The following is a 13,518-nucleotide window of genomic DNA, read 5'->3' as shown; positions in this document are numbered from 1 at the left end:
AGCCAAGGTCCACGGTCAGGATGAAACCCAGTTCCACTCTCTCTCTCTCTGTGCACTGTTCTCCTTGATTCCACACCTGTGTCGCTGACTGGGCTAGAGACGAGGACTTGTAACACAAGGTTGGTGGAGTGGTGGCCTTCCAGCTGTGAGCCCACGGGCACAAGTGTCCCTGGGATGTGTGCAGGAGTCATGAGGCCAGCGTGAGACATGTGAGCCAACCAGGTGGTCTCTCCTAGAAGAAGCCTGTGTCAGAGGCGGTGGACGCAGGCTGGGACTGAGGCAGGGTCAGGCTGATGAAAGGACCTCACCTTGGGGCCTACACGCAGGACTAGGTCTCAGCAAAAGGACAGACTGTCTCTTGCAACTTCTTTGAAAGGCTGGTTACCTAATCTATTGGTGTACTACAAAACTACTCCCAAGTTTTAGTTTAGATGTACATGAGAGTGAGAGCTTGTTTAAAAACTTAAGATACTGCTTATAACTAATGTGTCTGAATCTTCGATTTCTTGTAAGTGGTCACTCTGGATTCTGAAGAAATACCAGCTGACCAGTCCCTTTAACTCCTTTTTAAAAAAATTTTCAATTTTTTTTTAAAAGATTTATCTATTTGAGAGGGAGTGTATGTGCAAGCACACACAAGGGCAGAGAAAGGGGCAGTGGGAGAGGGAGAGAGAGAATCTCAAACAGACCTCCCAGCTGAGAGCAGAGCAGACTCACGTTCCGTCCCATGACCAAGGTCATCACCTGACCCAGAATCAGAAGTCGGAGGCTCAACCGCACTGAGCCACCAGGGGCCCCAATTTAATTGCCTTTTAAGAGACAATTCTAGGGGCATTTGGGTGGCTCAGTTGGGTAAGTGCCTTTCGCTCAGGTCACGATCCTGGGATCCTGGGATCCAGCCCCACATCGGGCTCCATACTCTTTAGGGAGTCTGCTTCTCTCTGCTTCTGCCTCTCCCTACACTCCCCCTGCCTCTCCTCCTGCTTGTGCTCTCTCTCTGACAGCAGGAGAGAAGGAAGGAAGAAGGAAGGACGGAGGCGGGAGGGAGAAAAGCTGATTCTCGATACCCTCATTCCCGGAAATTCACCCCCAGATGTTTCCAGTGGAATCTCACAGCACTGGCTATGAGTAAATCCTTAACACTAACACCCACCAGTTACAAAGTATGGTACCATCCAGAATCCAGGCCAGGTGTGCGCTCCACCCAGGCCGAACTGAAATATACAGAGAAGCCTAAGGCCGAGAAAATCTGGGACAGGGTGCTACCAGCAATAAATTTTCCTCTGTATTAAATCCTACCCAAACTCCACAATGAACTACAAAGAATATAGAGCAATTCTTTCAAAAACATTATTTATGATCCCCTACAATAATCCACTGAGTTATCTATCAGTACTGAAGAAATAAATGGGAAATCAAAATATTACCAATGTAACAGTCTACGGAAATGCCCGTGCGCTGCCCCTCTCTAGCCACGGGGCACGGGGCCTTTCTTCCTTGAGGTAACATGGCCGCAGGCGCGGCTCAGCCAGGCCAAGCCCGACCACACTCACGTTCTCCTTCTCCCGCTCCTCGTGGCCCTCGTGGCCCTCGCGCACAGCCCTCCGGATGCAGGCATTTAAGCAATGGCGAATCACATGAATCAGCTTTGCTAAAACGTTAAATCAAATCGGTAATTAATATACATGTTTCTTCAACAGAAATATTTAATAGTAAAATCAGAATCCCAAACAATTAGAAGTATTATTTTAAAGGACATCATTAAGAAATGCACTAAAAGCGTGAAGCTTATTAATACGAGCCACGTGGAGGCCACACGACATTAATTACGCGCTGGGGAGGCGACTGTGCTGTGCTGAGCCGCAGGCGTCCCGCACCTATGTTGGCGCACGCGGTGTGCTCGTGGGCGTGCTGGTAGAACTTCCTGGCGGCCGCGTGGTTCATCTGCAGCAGCGCGACACAGCGCTCACACCACACCTCCTCGGGCTGGTTCACGGGCAGGAAAGAGTTGAAGAGGAGGCTCACCAGGCGCCGAGACACAGGCCGGGAATCTGATTCCAGACGAACCAAAATGTGCTCCATGGGGCATATTTTCCAAAACTGTGTACGGCACACACACAGGAAATAGTCAACTGCCTCTATAATCTTGCAAATACTTTAAGCAAAATTTCCTGAGAAAAATCAAAAAGGAACTAATCTTTATACTCAAGAAAACTCATTTTAAATGACTGTACCAGAAACCGTGACTCTTCCGTAGAGAAGTTAGAATAAATCCATATTTTAAAAAGCACTGACATAAGGAAACAAAGTATAACACTACTGGGAGGGTTAATTACAACTAATTAGTATCATGCTTGGTGTAAACTCTCAAATGATAACTATGATTACCAGTCTCATAATTCAAAAACTTCCTAAAACACCATAACTTTTGGTGCATTAATGTGAAAAGTCAAGAGAAAAATTGACAACAGTTTTGACACAGAAAGCTAACGCGGATACGCCATTCCCTATGTCAGACACAGAGACATCACTGCTGAACCCTGGGGGCACCTGACCCGGCCCAAGGCCCAGAGCAGGCAGCCCCCTCAGACGCATCGCTGCCTCCCCTCCCCGGGGCCAGCTTGCCTGGACGACCACGCCGGCCTCCTCCTGCCCACCTTACAGCTGCTGTGCGACCACAGCTGTCCCAGAGCCCCTCTTCTCAAGAGCCTCAAAGTTGTCCACCACCTGCAGAAGAGCGGCTGCAGGCTTCCAAACAAGACGTTCCAGACCAGAGAAACGTGGTAGCAGAAAGAAAACCGATTCCAGTGGTGAAGTGTTCCAATCCTGTCCTCGGCCCTTCTCCGCTGGCGATCCTGCGCAAACACCGACCCGCGCAGTCCCCTCCTCTGCACAATGAGGGAAATACCGCCGACGTGCATTCTCCTCAAGGACCTGGCTCTAACAGTCTGTCCCCTTTCCAGTATTGTCTACGGCACGTTTGCCATCAGCACTTAAGTATTTTCGAGTCTCTCCAACTCCTAAAACAAAAGCCTCCCCCACAAAACTCTGCTTGAGTTTTCCGTCGTCTCCTCGAAGCTCACCTTCCCTCCTGCCCCGAGGCCTGTCTCTGCCCCCACCTCCACCTCCTCAGCCACCTACAGCCCCACCCACCGCAGCACGGCTTCCACTCCCAATGAAATTGCTCACGCCAAGGTCATAATGACCTTCTACTGAAAATCCCACCTCCCCTTGCAGGAAATCCTTGAGCATCTGACAGGGCGGGTCACTTCCCAGAAACCTCCGGGGACACTTCCACTTAGATACCTCTTAGTATTGCAGAAAAAGTTACCGGAGCAAAGACACCCAACACTTGTACTCCCAGTGGTACTGGGGAGGCAAAGGCACCCCCATGCTGCCGGCCGTGAGTCAGGCAGACAGGACGGAACGGAGGCTCGCTCTCAGCTCTTGCCCCACCAGAGGCGGGAGGCTTCAGAGGAGAGAGCCCGCGGCCAGCTAAGTACAAAACTAAGCAAGCTGGCAGGCAGGCGACCGGAGACTTCTACTCAAGGGCGAGAGGCGGCACTTGCAAGGTTCAGGAGAGGGCAGTGCTGAGAGTGATCCGCCGGCAGATCGAACGCCGTCCCTCGCCCCTCACCTCCCCTGCTCCCTTCCCGCCCGCGTGTCAGCTGATGGGCGACTGGTTGTGCGGCTGTTGATGTGAGTGCCCTAAGGTGTAATCCTGAACACCACACCTGTGGCTGACAACAAAGCCAGCAAAAAACACTTGCCAAAACACTCAAGCACACCTAGCTTTGCAGTGAGATTTCACAACCCCTGCAAAAGCAGATTCAACCCAAGACCAAAAGGGCCAACGAATGGGCTCGCCATTCACCTGCTGCGCGGGGCTGCCTGCAACATCACGGAAAGATGGGTGACAACGGTGTGCAGCCACACGCTGACACAGAACAGAAGCAGACGGCTCCAGAGTGCTGAGCCCCTCTGGCCGACAGCGCCCTCGACAGGAGCATCACACCGTCTCCACGCGAGGACTCGGGTCAGTTCTGCCGTTAGTAAATGCCAACTTCAGAACATGCACAGCCAAAGGAAACATCCCAGCGAAAAGGGAAAGCCTCCACTTGAGAACTCTGGGAAGCAAGTCTCTTCAAGACTCGAGACCTCAGAGCTCCAACCTGGCTGCAGGAGAGAACCAAGAAACATCCCAGGTCCCAGCACAACAGCCCCAGTCACAGAGCCAGCCTGAGAGGCTCTCCACGGTCTGTCCCCAGTCATAGTGAAATGGCCGACTCCTGAGCCTTCATGGAGACTACACCATCTCGAATGCGAACTAGCCATCGGCACTATTACCAAATGCCAAGGTTCCGGGTTGATTCTTACAACTAACATTTGGTGCACATCTTCCTTTCCAGAAACTCCCCGTATTAGCTTTTCTTTGATTCACTTTTCTTAAATAATGCAGAACAATTCTGATTGGCGCAGATTTCTGTTATTTGTTTCAATTACCCAAGGTTTTACTTTACCCAAACATATTACCCGCAGGTTGGTTTCTCCAACAGATAAGACCACAGCAAATTGGTAGCTGGTCTTTGGCTCCAATGTTGTGTGTGCGTCACTAACACAAACATGAGCGGCGTCTGACGCTGCAGGGGACCCAGTCATTCCGACACCGTGGACGATGAGCCACTCCCACTTCCAGTTAGCTGCCTCTAGACCCTTCCGAGATCTCACAGCTGAATCACTCTCGGCCTGGCTTTTGAACAGGTAAGACTGAAGATGAAAGAAGCACCCCAGTACAACATTATGCTTTCTTTCTTGCTACTCTCCTACAATCCAAACTTCCCGGTCAAAGAACTTCTGTCCTCGTCTTACCTGGTCTCCCCCAACTGTCTTGAGCAGACCCATAAGTAAAGAGAAAACGCTCCTCTCTGTTCCTTGTCAGTCATCACAACAGCCTTCTGCAAACAAACCTGCACTGCAAACAACAGACTAAGCCAAAAGTTCCATCTCAGATTCAGAACTACTCAGTTTTAATAAGCTGTTAATAGCAAATGGGAAAAAAATTGCAGTGGGCTTTTTTGTTAAAATGGACACGCTGATTCTAAAATACATGAGGAGACACAGAAGACCTAGGGCAGCCCAACAGCGCTGCTGGGGCACGCGTGCTCCGGGACCTCATGGGGGCCTGCAGCAGCGCAGCCCAGGGCCTGAGGACCCACAAACACGTGGAAGGGCCACAGCCAAACCCAGAGACAGACCGCACGCGGTCCAACAACTTCCAACAAAGTGACCACGGATGGGCACTTGGGTGTGACTTGGGGCATGTATGCTGTGGAGGTCATGTAAAATAGTTTTTAGCTTTTAATAAAAACTCACAGTTCAAAATTCATAAAAACCATAAAAAAACAAAAAATATATATCCTGCCCCCATTCTCCACCCCCTCACCTCAGGCAACTCTTACTAATTTCTCATTTCCTTCTAGGAATATTTTACACCATCTGAGCACATACATGCATGTAGTGGTGGCCCACTATACACACATCTACACCCGCTTTTACTCTTATCCCCCTGGAATTTCTGTGTGAGCTCATTCCTTTTCACGGCCACACAGCATTCTTCCATCGCATGAACAGACCACAGGTCTGTGTGGCCAACCCTACATTAATGGACATGTCAGGTAGCTCCCACATTCTATGCTGGAACAAACCAGCCTTTTAAAGTAAATTTCAGAAAAATACCGCATGGAAGAAGAAAACACAGAGTGTTATCAAGTGAAGTTAAAAACCTTCTAACTAACGTTTTTTGCCAAAAACTGATAGGATTCAAGCTAAAAGAGTAGACCCTCACTTCAAAAGTTCACACCATGTTAAAATGTCCACACAACACGATCATCTCCTTGCTTTCTTCTGTAAAAGGTGAAGGATGTTCTCCCAGCAATGTGTAAGTAGTTACGGAGCGCCGAGTATATTTGAATAAAATATAAAATATAAAATATAAAAGTATATTTGAATAAAAGCTTTCACGGACATGATAAAAATATAATTTAAGGTGGGGGCTGCTTACATTGTCTTTCAAAAAGAAAACACACATTGATGAGATTTCCAGAAACTTCAATGAAAATCACAAAGTAAAATTTTATGATATAATAAATTGGCAGAAGAGACCAGACAACGACTAGTTTAAGTGTGATTACTAAGACTCTTGAATTAAAATTACTTTGTCTTCAGGGATAAAGTCCTGCCTGTCCTACCTTAGCAGCCCGCACGGCCTTGACTTTCAGCAGCATGTCAACAAACGCCACTCTCACTTTCTCGGAGTTGTCGTGCAGACTGTATTTCAGCGCCGGCAGAAGCTGCTCTAATAACGGGTGGCTTAATTTGTTATCCAAAATTATCGGCAGACACTACCAAAAAGGAGAAATATAAACAATTCAAATTTAGAACATAAACAATAAAAAGTTAAAATAATTCCGTTTCATCCTTATTAGTGAAACAAATAAATATACCTACAGAAAGTAACACTTTTCTTTTTTTTTTTTTTTAAGATTTTATTTATTTTATTTGACAGAAAGAGATCACAAGTAGGCAGAGAAGCAGGCAGAGACAGGGGGGGAAGCAGGCTCCCTGCTGAGCAGAGAGCCTGATGCGGGGCTCGATCCCAGGACACCAAGACCATGACCCGAGCCGAAGGCAGCGGCTCAATCCACTGAGCCACCCAGGCACCCCAGAAAGTAACACTTTTCTAAAAGGTTCACATATTTTTAAAGAATTAGTAAAGTTTCAACACTGATAATCAGTTTACCCATTGTTCTGTCCAAACAAAATTAAAGCAGTTACAAAAATCACCCTGCAATGCTTTCGCTTAGCCACATGTTACGGGAGTTTCAGAGATGAAAGAACAACTACTGGTGGAGAGGGCTCCAAAGCCAATTTGTGTCGCATCCAAGGATCCTTTCACATTTTTTTGGTGGCCCATGAATTCTCTTATTTCTTGACTCCATCCTGCATGAAAGTCAGAGGGCACAGAGCCTCCCTTATCGTGGGGACACAGCCACATGCACCTCAGACAGGTGGTCGCGTGACCGGCCCGTGCTCAGACCAGTCACCAACTGGAAGATCTGATACACTCCACCTTTGCTTTCCACTTATTAGGAAAAAGGATTTTTTAAAGAGACCTCTTTTTTATAGGAATTACAGTGGACACACGATGTGACACTCATTTCAGATGCACAGCACGGTGGCTCGACAATTCTGCACGTCATGCTGTGTTCATGACGGTGTCGTCACCACCTACCACCACACAACATTACTATGATATTATCATTAAATAGGACAAGACCTTATATTTTAACCATCATACTGAATTATTTATAGACAAGCTGATACAGTTTCGAAGTAATCAATAGTGGGAGACAACAGACTGGCTAAAGACGAAGCCAGACCAGATGTGTCCCTGATAAGCGCTGACACCAGATGATGGGACAAAGGACAGTCCCGTAGGTTCTTGTTAAAAGTACATATGGTATACCAAAACAGTCAATTTTAGTGTATAACTTAAAAATTTTAAGTACTACACACAACAAAACACTGTGCACCACCCACCCAGGCCATACACCAAAAGCCGGTATTTTTCAAGTAGGCCTTTTTCGTAGCCCACACTTTCAGTTTGGTTTTTATAAAACTGTTACTTTGGATGTACAACAAAAATGTCCATAGTAGCATAACTATAGAGTAGAATCATGGGTAATTTAAAAATCGTTCTTTCTCTGTATTTTCTAATTATTCTATGATAAATAAATACTGCCTATGTAATTTTAAATACTACCTTAAAGACGGAACAGCGCACGTCAGCTGAGCTCGTGTCAAACGCCAGTTCCCCAGTTACTTTCTTGAGGAGGTCAATAAGAATGGTTGGAGGCATCATTTCCCAGTATTTGGAAGTTATTTTACACACACCAAGGATCCCTGTAGAACGGACCATTGGATAAGGATCTTCTAACAGGCTCTGTAAGTTGGAGGGAGAAAAGACTTAAAAATCTTAAATCAGCTCCTTTATATCAGTATTTGCTCTGCACATTAGTACTCTATGCATTTACAATGTAGCAGACATTTCAAGTCACAGAAACACGGGTCCTAATCAGACTCACATATCTCTTATTTACCATCTCTATAGCTGAGCACTTCAAGTGGAGAATCCAGACATGTGTGGAACCTTACCTGTCAATTCCATCTACAGGACTTTGCCAACAGCAGAGTCTCAAATACCATCCCCACATTCAGTGAGGTATGTAGACAACGATCCTACAGACACAGCCTATGTAAACCACTTTCTTGAATTTCTAAAAATGCTGTAATGCACTAAGCCCAGAATAAGGTAAATCCACTTAATGAATTAAACCAGGAAATGGTGACCAGTGGTTGTTAACAATACAAAAAGATGGGAGCTTTGGGGGTTCAGTGGGTTAGGGCTCTGCCTTCAGCTCGGGTCGTGATCTCAAGGTTCCAGGATCGAGCCCCACATCAGCTCTCTAGTCGGCGGGGAGCCCGCTTCCCTTCCTCTCTCAGCCTACCTCTCTGCCTACTTGTGATCTCTCCCTGTCTCTGTCAAATAAATAAATAAAATCTTTTTTAAATTATTTAAAAAAAAAAAGAAGGGGGGCACCTGGGTAGCTTGATCGATTAAGTGTCTGTTTCTTATTTCAGCTCAGGTCATGATCTCAGGGTTGTGAGATCGAGCCCCATGTCAGGCTCTACACTGGGTGCAGAGCCGGCTTAACATCCTCTCTCTGCCCACCCTCCCCTACGGGCCTCCACTCCTCCTCCCTTCCACCCTCTTTAAAAATACAAGAAACAAGATACTATAGATCTCGGGGCACCTGGGTGGCTCAGTGGGTTAAAGCCTCTGCCTTCGGCTCAGGTCGTGGTCCCGGGGTCCTGGGATCGAGCCCCGTGTCAAGCTCTCTGCTCAGCGGGGAGCCTGCCTCCCCCTCTCTCTCTACCTGCCTCTCTGCCTACTTGTGATCTCTGTCTGTCAAATAAATAAAATATTAAAAAAAAAAAAAAGAAAGCGTATATCTCAGATGGAAGTACACAACAGCTCCATGAAGAATCTGACACAACAAAATCCCCACAAAAATAACTGATCAACTCTAAGCTACTGACATTCAGGAAAGACAAAAGGCAGAAGAAAATCATAACACCACCACAGGGATATGTTCCAGAATGCGGGGCGACTGGGGGGGCTCAGTCAGGTGAGCCTCTGCCTTTGGCTCCGGTCATGATCCTGCAGTCCTGGGCTCGAGTCCCGCATCGGGCTCCCAGATCAGCGAGGAGCTGCTTCTCCCTCAGCCTCCCTGCCCCCTGCTCTCTCTCTCACATTCATGCTCTCTCTTAAGTAGATAAGTATTTTTTTTAAATGCAAGAAACAAAATAATAATTTGGCTTCTTGAACAACAAAAATAGTAAGGCAAAGAGAGAGAGACATTGAGGCTACTGGACTTATCGGTACTGGGTCTTATTAATATACTGGCTGATCACCTGCACGTTTCTTACTTAGACACAGACTCAAAACAGGGAGGTGTCATTGAAATATCACTCAAAAGCAATGACACAGGGATGCCTGGCTGGCTCAGTCAGGGGACCGTGTGACTCTTGATCTCAGGGCCATGAGTTCAAACCCCATGTGGTGTAGAATTTACTTAAAATAAGAATTAAAAAATTTTTTGTGTGTTTAAAAAAAATAAACATCCAATATTTGACAGCATTCAGGAATTATTTTTCATCTTTCTTTAGTTGTAATGATGGTACAATTATGCTTTTTTTTTTTAAAAGATTTTATTTATTTATTTGACAGAGATCACAAGTAGGCAGAGAAAGAGAGGGGGAAGCAGACTCCCCGCTGAGCAGAGAGCCCGATGCGGGGCTCGATCCCAGGACCCTGAGATCATGACCTGAGCCGAAGGCAGTGGCTCAACCCACTGAGCCACCCAGGTGCCCCCGATTGTGCTTTTTTAAAAAGCCCCATGTTTTAGCGACTCCTATGAAACATTTAAGACTTAAAATGATGACGCCTCAGATCTGCTTTGAAATCAGAAGAAATAGGTAAAGCTCGGGTCAGTAAACACGGACACTGAGACAGTCAGTACTGAAACTGCATGCGGGTACACAGGCATTCAGTACACTAGACTCTCTGTGATCATGTGCAGACTTTTCTATTACAAAAGTTTAAAAGCACAAATAATTTGTACTCTGTAATGAGGGGAAATAAAGTCTTCAAGTTAGGATAAGCACTTACTTCCTCTCCCCAAAATCTGACCAAAATGATAAGGTCGTAGAAATAGCAACACTGGAAATGAGGGATTGTTTTTTAGTATTTTATTCATTTATGGGGCACCTGGGTGGCTCAGTGGGTTAAAGCCTCTGCCTTCAGCTCAGGTCATGATCTCAGGCCCAGCATCGGGCTCTCTGCTCAGCGGGGAGCCTGCTTCCTCCTCTTTCTCTGCCTGCCTCTCTGCCTACTTGTGATCTCTGTCTGTTAAATAAATAAATAATATCATATATATCTATATATATATAGATATATATATATATTTTTTTTATTCATTTATTGAAGAGAGAGAGGGAGAGGGAGAGTGCGAGGCAGACTCCCCGCTGAGGAGAGAGCCTGACACGGGGCTCAATCCCAGGACCAAGATCATGCTCGCAACGAAGACAGAGGCTCAACCCACTGACCCACCCAGATGCCCCTACAATGAGGGATTTCTACAGGAAGGAAGATAAAAACAGATTTCATGGAAGGAAGAGCAGAAACGGTTGTGACCCAGACATTCCTACGCTCTTCCAGAGCTCAGACTTGCCCAAACCTGGTGTCATAAACACAGACAGTGCAAGGGCTCCTGAGAGCTCCCTGCATTGGCCCCCACCGTAAACCACCTGCCAGGGAAGAGCTCGCAAAAAAGGCCTGAGGGGAACAGAGGAGCTTAGAAAAGCCAGCAATAACTCAAACAGCTCCACAGAGGAAAGAAGAAAGGAGAGAAAGCCACCAGGAGGGGAGTCCCCTCCCTATCTGGTCACCTTGGGGTCACTGGCTTGCCTGTCCCTCAGCCACAGAACCCGAGGGGAACCCCATCTGCTGAGAAGCCCTGTCCCCCTATGCAGAACCACAACCCACTTACCAGTGCTAACATGGTCTATTCCTTAGACTCTAACAAAGACTCAGCATCTCTTTTAGGTGTTTTCTCTAAGAAGAATTTTCCACTCCTATGCACATTTTATTTTTCACAGTAAAACATTAATAGGTCCTGCCTCTTAAACTAATTAACATGTACATATTACACATTTGCTAAAATTACATCAGCCTTCGTAGCACAGAAACATTTTTACTCGTACAATACTTTTACCAAGTGATGTCCTGATAGGAAGATTTCCACCATTTACAATACCAGTGATTTTTAATGGAATAAAAAGAAATATAGTCACACTATTCATTAGCCAATATTCTAATATCCAAACTGCCAAGCATTTGACAGTATCTACATCTCGGAGAGACCAGCAGCTCCCTCCACACCTTTCGTCTGCCACATCAGTATCAGACTCCCCTCCAGAACTTCATTCTGGTTTCTAGTACAAGAGACACAGGATTCACCAAATGTTCCTAATATTCTGTTACATAATCGCATCACCTTACATATTTTTAATGTTCCTATGGACAGTAATAACCACTGTCATTTTTTGTACACAGTATTTTTTATTTTAATTCCAGTGTAGTTAACATAGTGTTGCATTTACTTCAGGTATACAATATAGTGATTCAACAATTCTACATATTACTCAGTAATTATATTTTTCTTTTTAAGATTTTATGTATTTGACAGAGAGAGACACAGTGAGAGAGGAACACAAGCAGGGGGAGCGGAAGAGGGACAAGCAGCCTCCCGTGGAACAGGAAGCCTGATGTTGGGCTTGATCCCAGGGTCCTGGGATCATGACCTGACCTGAGCCAAAGGTAGACACTCAACCCACTGAGCCACCCAGGTGCCCGATTAGTCAGTACTTACGAAGACAAGTGCACTCATAACCCCCTTTGCCTGTAACCACTGTCATCTTAATGTTAGGGACTGAGCTAAATGTTTTATATTTAACATTTATATTTAACATTTATATTTAACATTTTCATTGAGACCTTATCACAATCCAACAGAATATTATTTCCAGGTTTAAAGAAACTGAGGGCGCCTGGGTGGCTCAGTGGGTTAAGCCGCTGCCTTCAGCTCAGGTCATGATCTCAGGGTCCTGGGATCGAGTCCCGCATCGGGCTCTCTGCTCAGCAGGGAGCCTGCTTCCTCCTCTCTCTCTGCCTGCCTCTCTGCCTACTTGTGATCTCTCTCTCTGTCAAATAAATAAATAAAATCTTTAAAAAAAAAAAAAAAAAAAAAGTCAATTATTCCAGGGGCGCCTGGGTGGCTCAGTGGGTTAAGCCTCTGCCTTCGGCTCAGGTCATGATCTCAGGGTCCTGGGATCGAGCCCCGCATCGGGCTCTCTGCTCAGCGGGGAGCCTGCTTCTCCCTCTCTCTCTCTCTGCCCATCTGCCTACTTGTGAGCTCTGTCAAGTAAATAAATAAAATCTTTAAAAAATAAAAAAAATTTAAAAATGAAGAAATGGTGAGGAGCGGCTACAAAACAAGATGTGTGACCCCATGCTCTCTCAGTCACTCTGTGTGCTGCTGCCCAGCACAAGGGCTCAGGAGCCCACGGAGGACTGCTCATGTGCTCCACTCGGGCAGGAGGGCCTCCGCACACATCCTGGGAGTCTGAGAAATGGCAGGTGCAATGTAGGACCCACGTGCCGGCTGGACAGGCGGCACACACTCCATCACCACACCCCAGGCAGACACTTAGACCTTTGAAAATGTCAGTGTCTTGGATTTGGACACCTGGGTTAAAAAGCAAACGCTGGGGCACTTGGGTGGCTCAGTCGGTGAAGTGTCGGACTTTGGATCAGGTTGCAATCTAGGGGTCCTGGGATCAAACCCCAAGTCAGGCTCCCTGCTCAGGAAGGGGGTCTGCTTCTCCTTCTCCCTCTGCCCCTCCCCCAGCACAGGCTTTCTCTCTCTTTCTCTCTCTCAAATAAATAAATAAAATCTTCATTTAAAAAAAAGAGAGAAAAAGAAAAAAGAGGAAACATTTTTCATCGTTTTTTGGCTAAAAACTATCAAAATCTAGCCCCACAAAATTAATGATTCTCAAGGGGAATTCTAAGTAAATATGCATGTGACTAAGGCACTTACAGCAAAACACGAATGGCTGTCATTCTAGGTGCACGTGCATCTATAGGCAGGTGTGTGGGTATGTACGTGCACTGTGCGCACCTGTGTGCACAAATGTATGTACCTGCGAAGGGCTCAGTCTACACACACTAGTTACACTATTATTTCAACTTGCTGCGCGCGTGAGATTTTTCATTCAACAAACAAACAAACAGGGGCACCGGGGTGGCTCAGTCCGTAAAGTGTCTGACTTTGG

The 13,518-nt window shown here is 46.3% G+C and overlaps 1 protein-coding gene across 3 annotated transcripts in view; it reads right to left on the bottom strand.

Moving 5' to 3' along the window:
* Positions 1-13,518, bottom strand: part of NCAPG2 (non-SMC condensin II complex subunit G2) — a 57,942-nt gene that overhangs the window by 25,252 nt on the left and 19,172 nt on the right. For all 3 annotated transcript variants that reach the window (XM_082692905.1, XM_082692907.1, XM_082692906.1), the window contains exons 13-16: positions 7,823-8,002; positions 6,249-6,401; positions 1,878-2,100; positions 1,554-1,651 (exon numbers count right to left, since the gene is read on the bottom strand). In XM_082692905.1, coding sequence (XP_082549031.1) covers positions 1,554-1,651; positions 1,878-2,100; positions 6,249-6,401; positions 7,823-8,002 — 654 coding nt within the window. The remainder of the gene's footprint in view (positions 1-1,553; positions 1,652-1,877; positions 2,101-6,248; positions 6,402-7,822; positions 8,003-13,518) is intronic.

This window comes from Mustela nivalis (genome assembly GCF_964662115.1).
Source record: "Mustela nivalis genome assembly, chromosome: 12".
In the NCBI taxonomy this organism is placed as follows: domain Eukaryota; kingdom Metazoa; phylum Chordata; class Mammalia; order Carnivora; family Mustelidae; genus Mustela; species Mustela nivalis.
The sequence above is the reverse complement of the archived record's forward strand: the minus strand, read 5'-3'. Positions and strand labels throughout refer to the sequence as shown.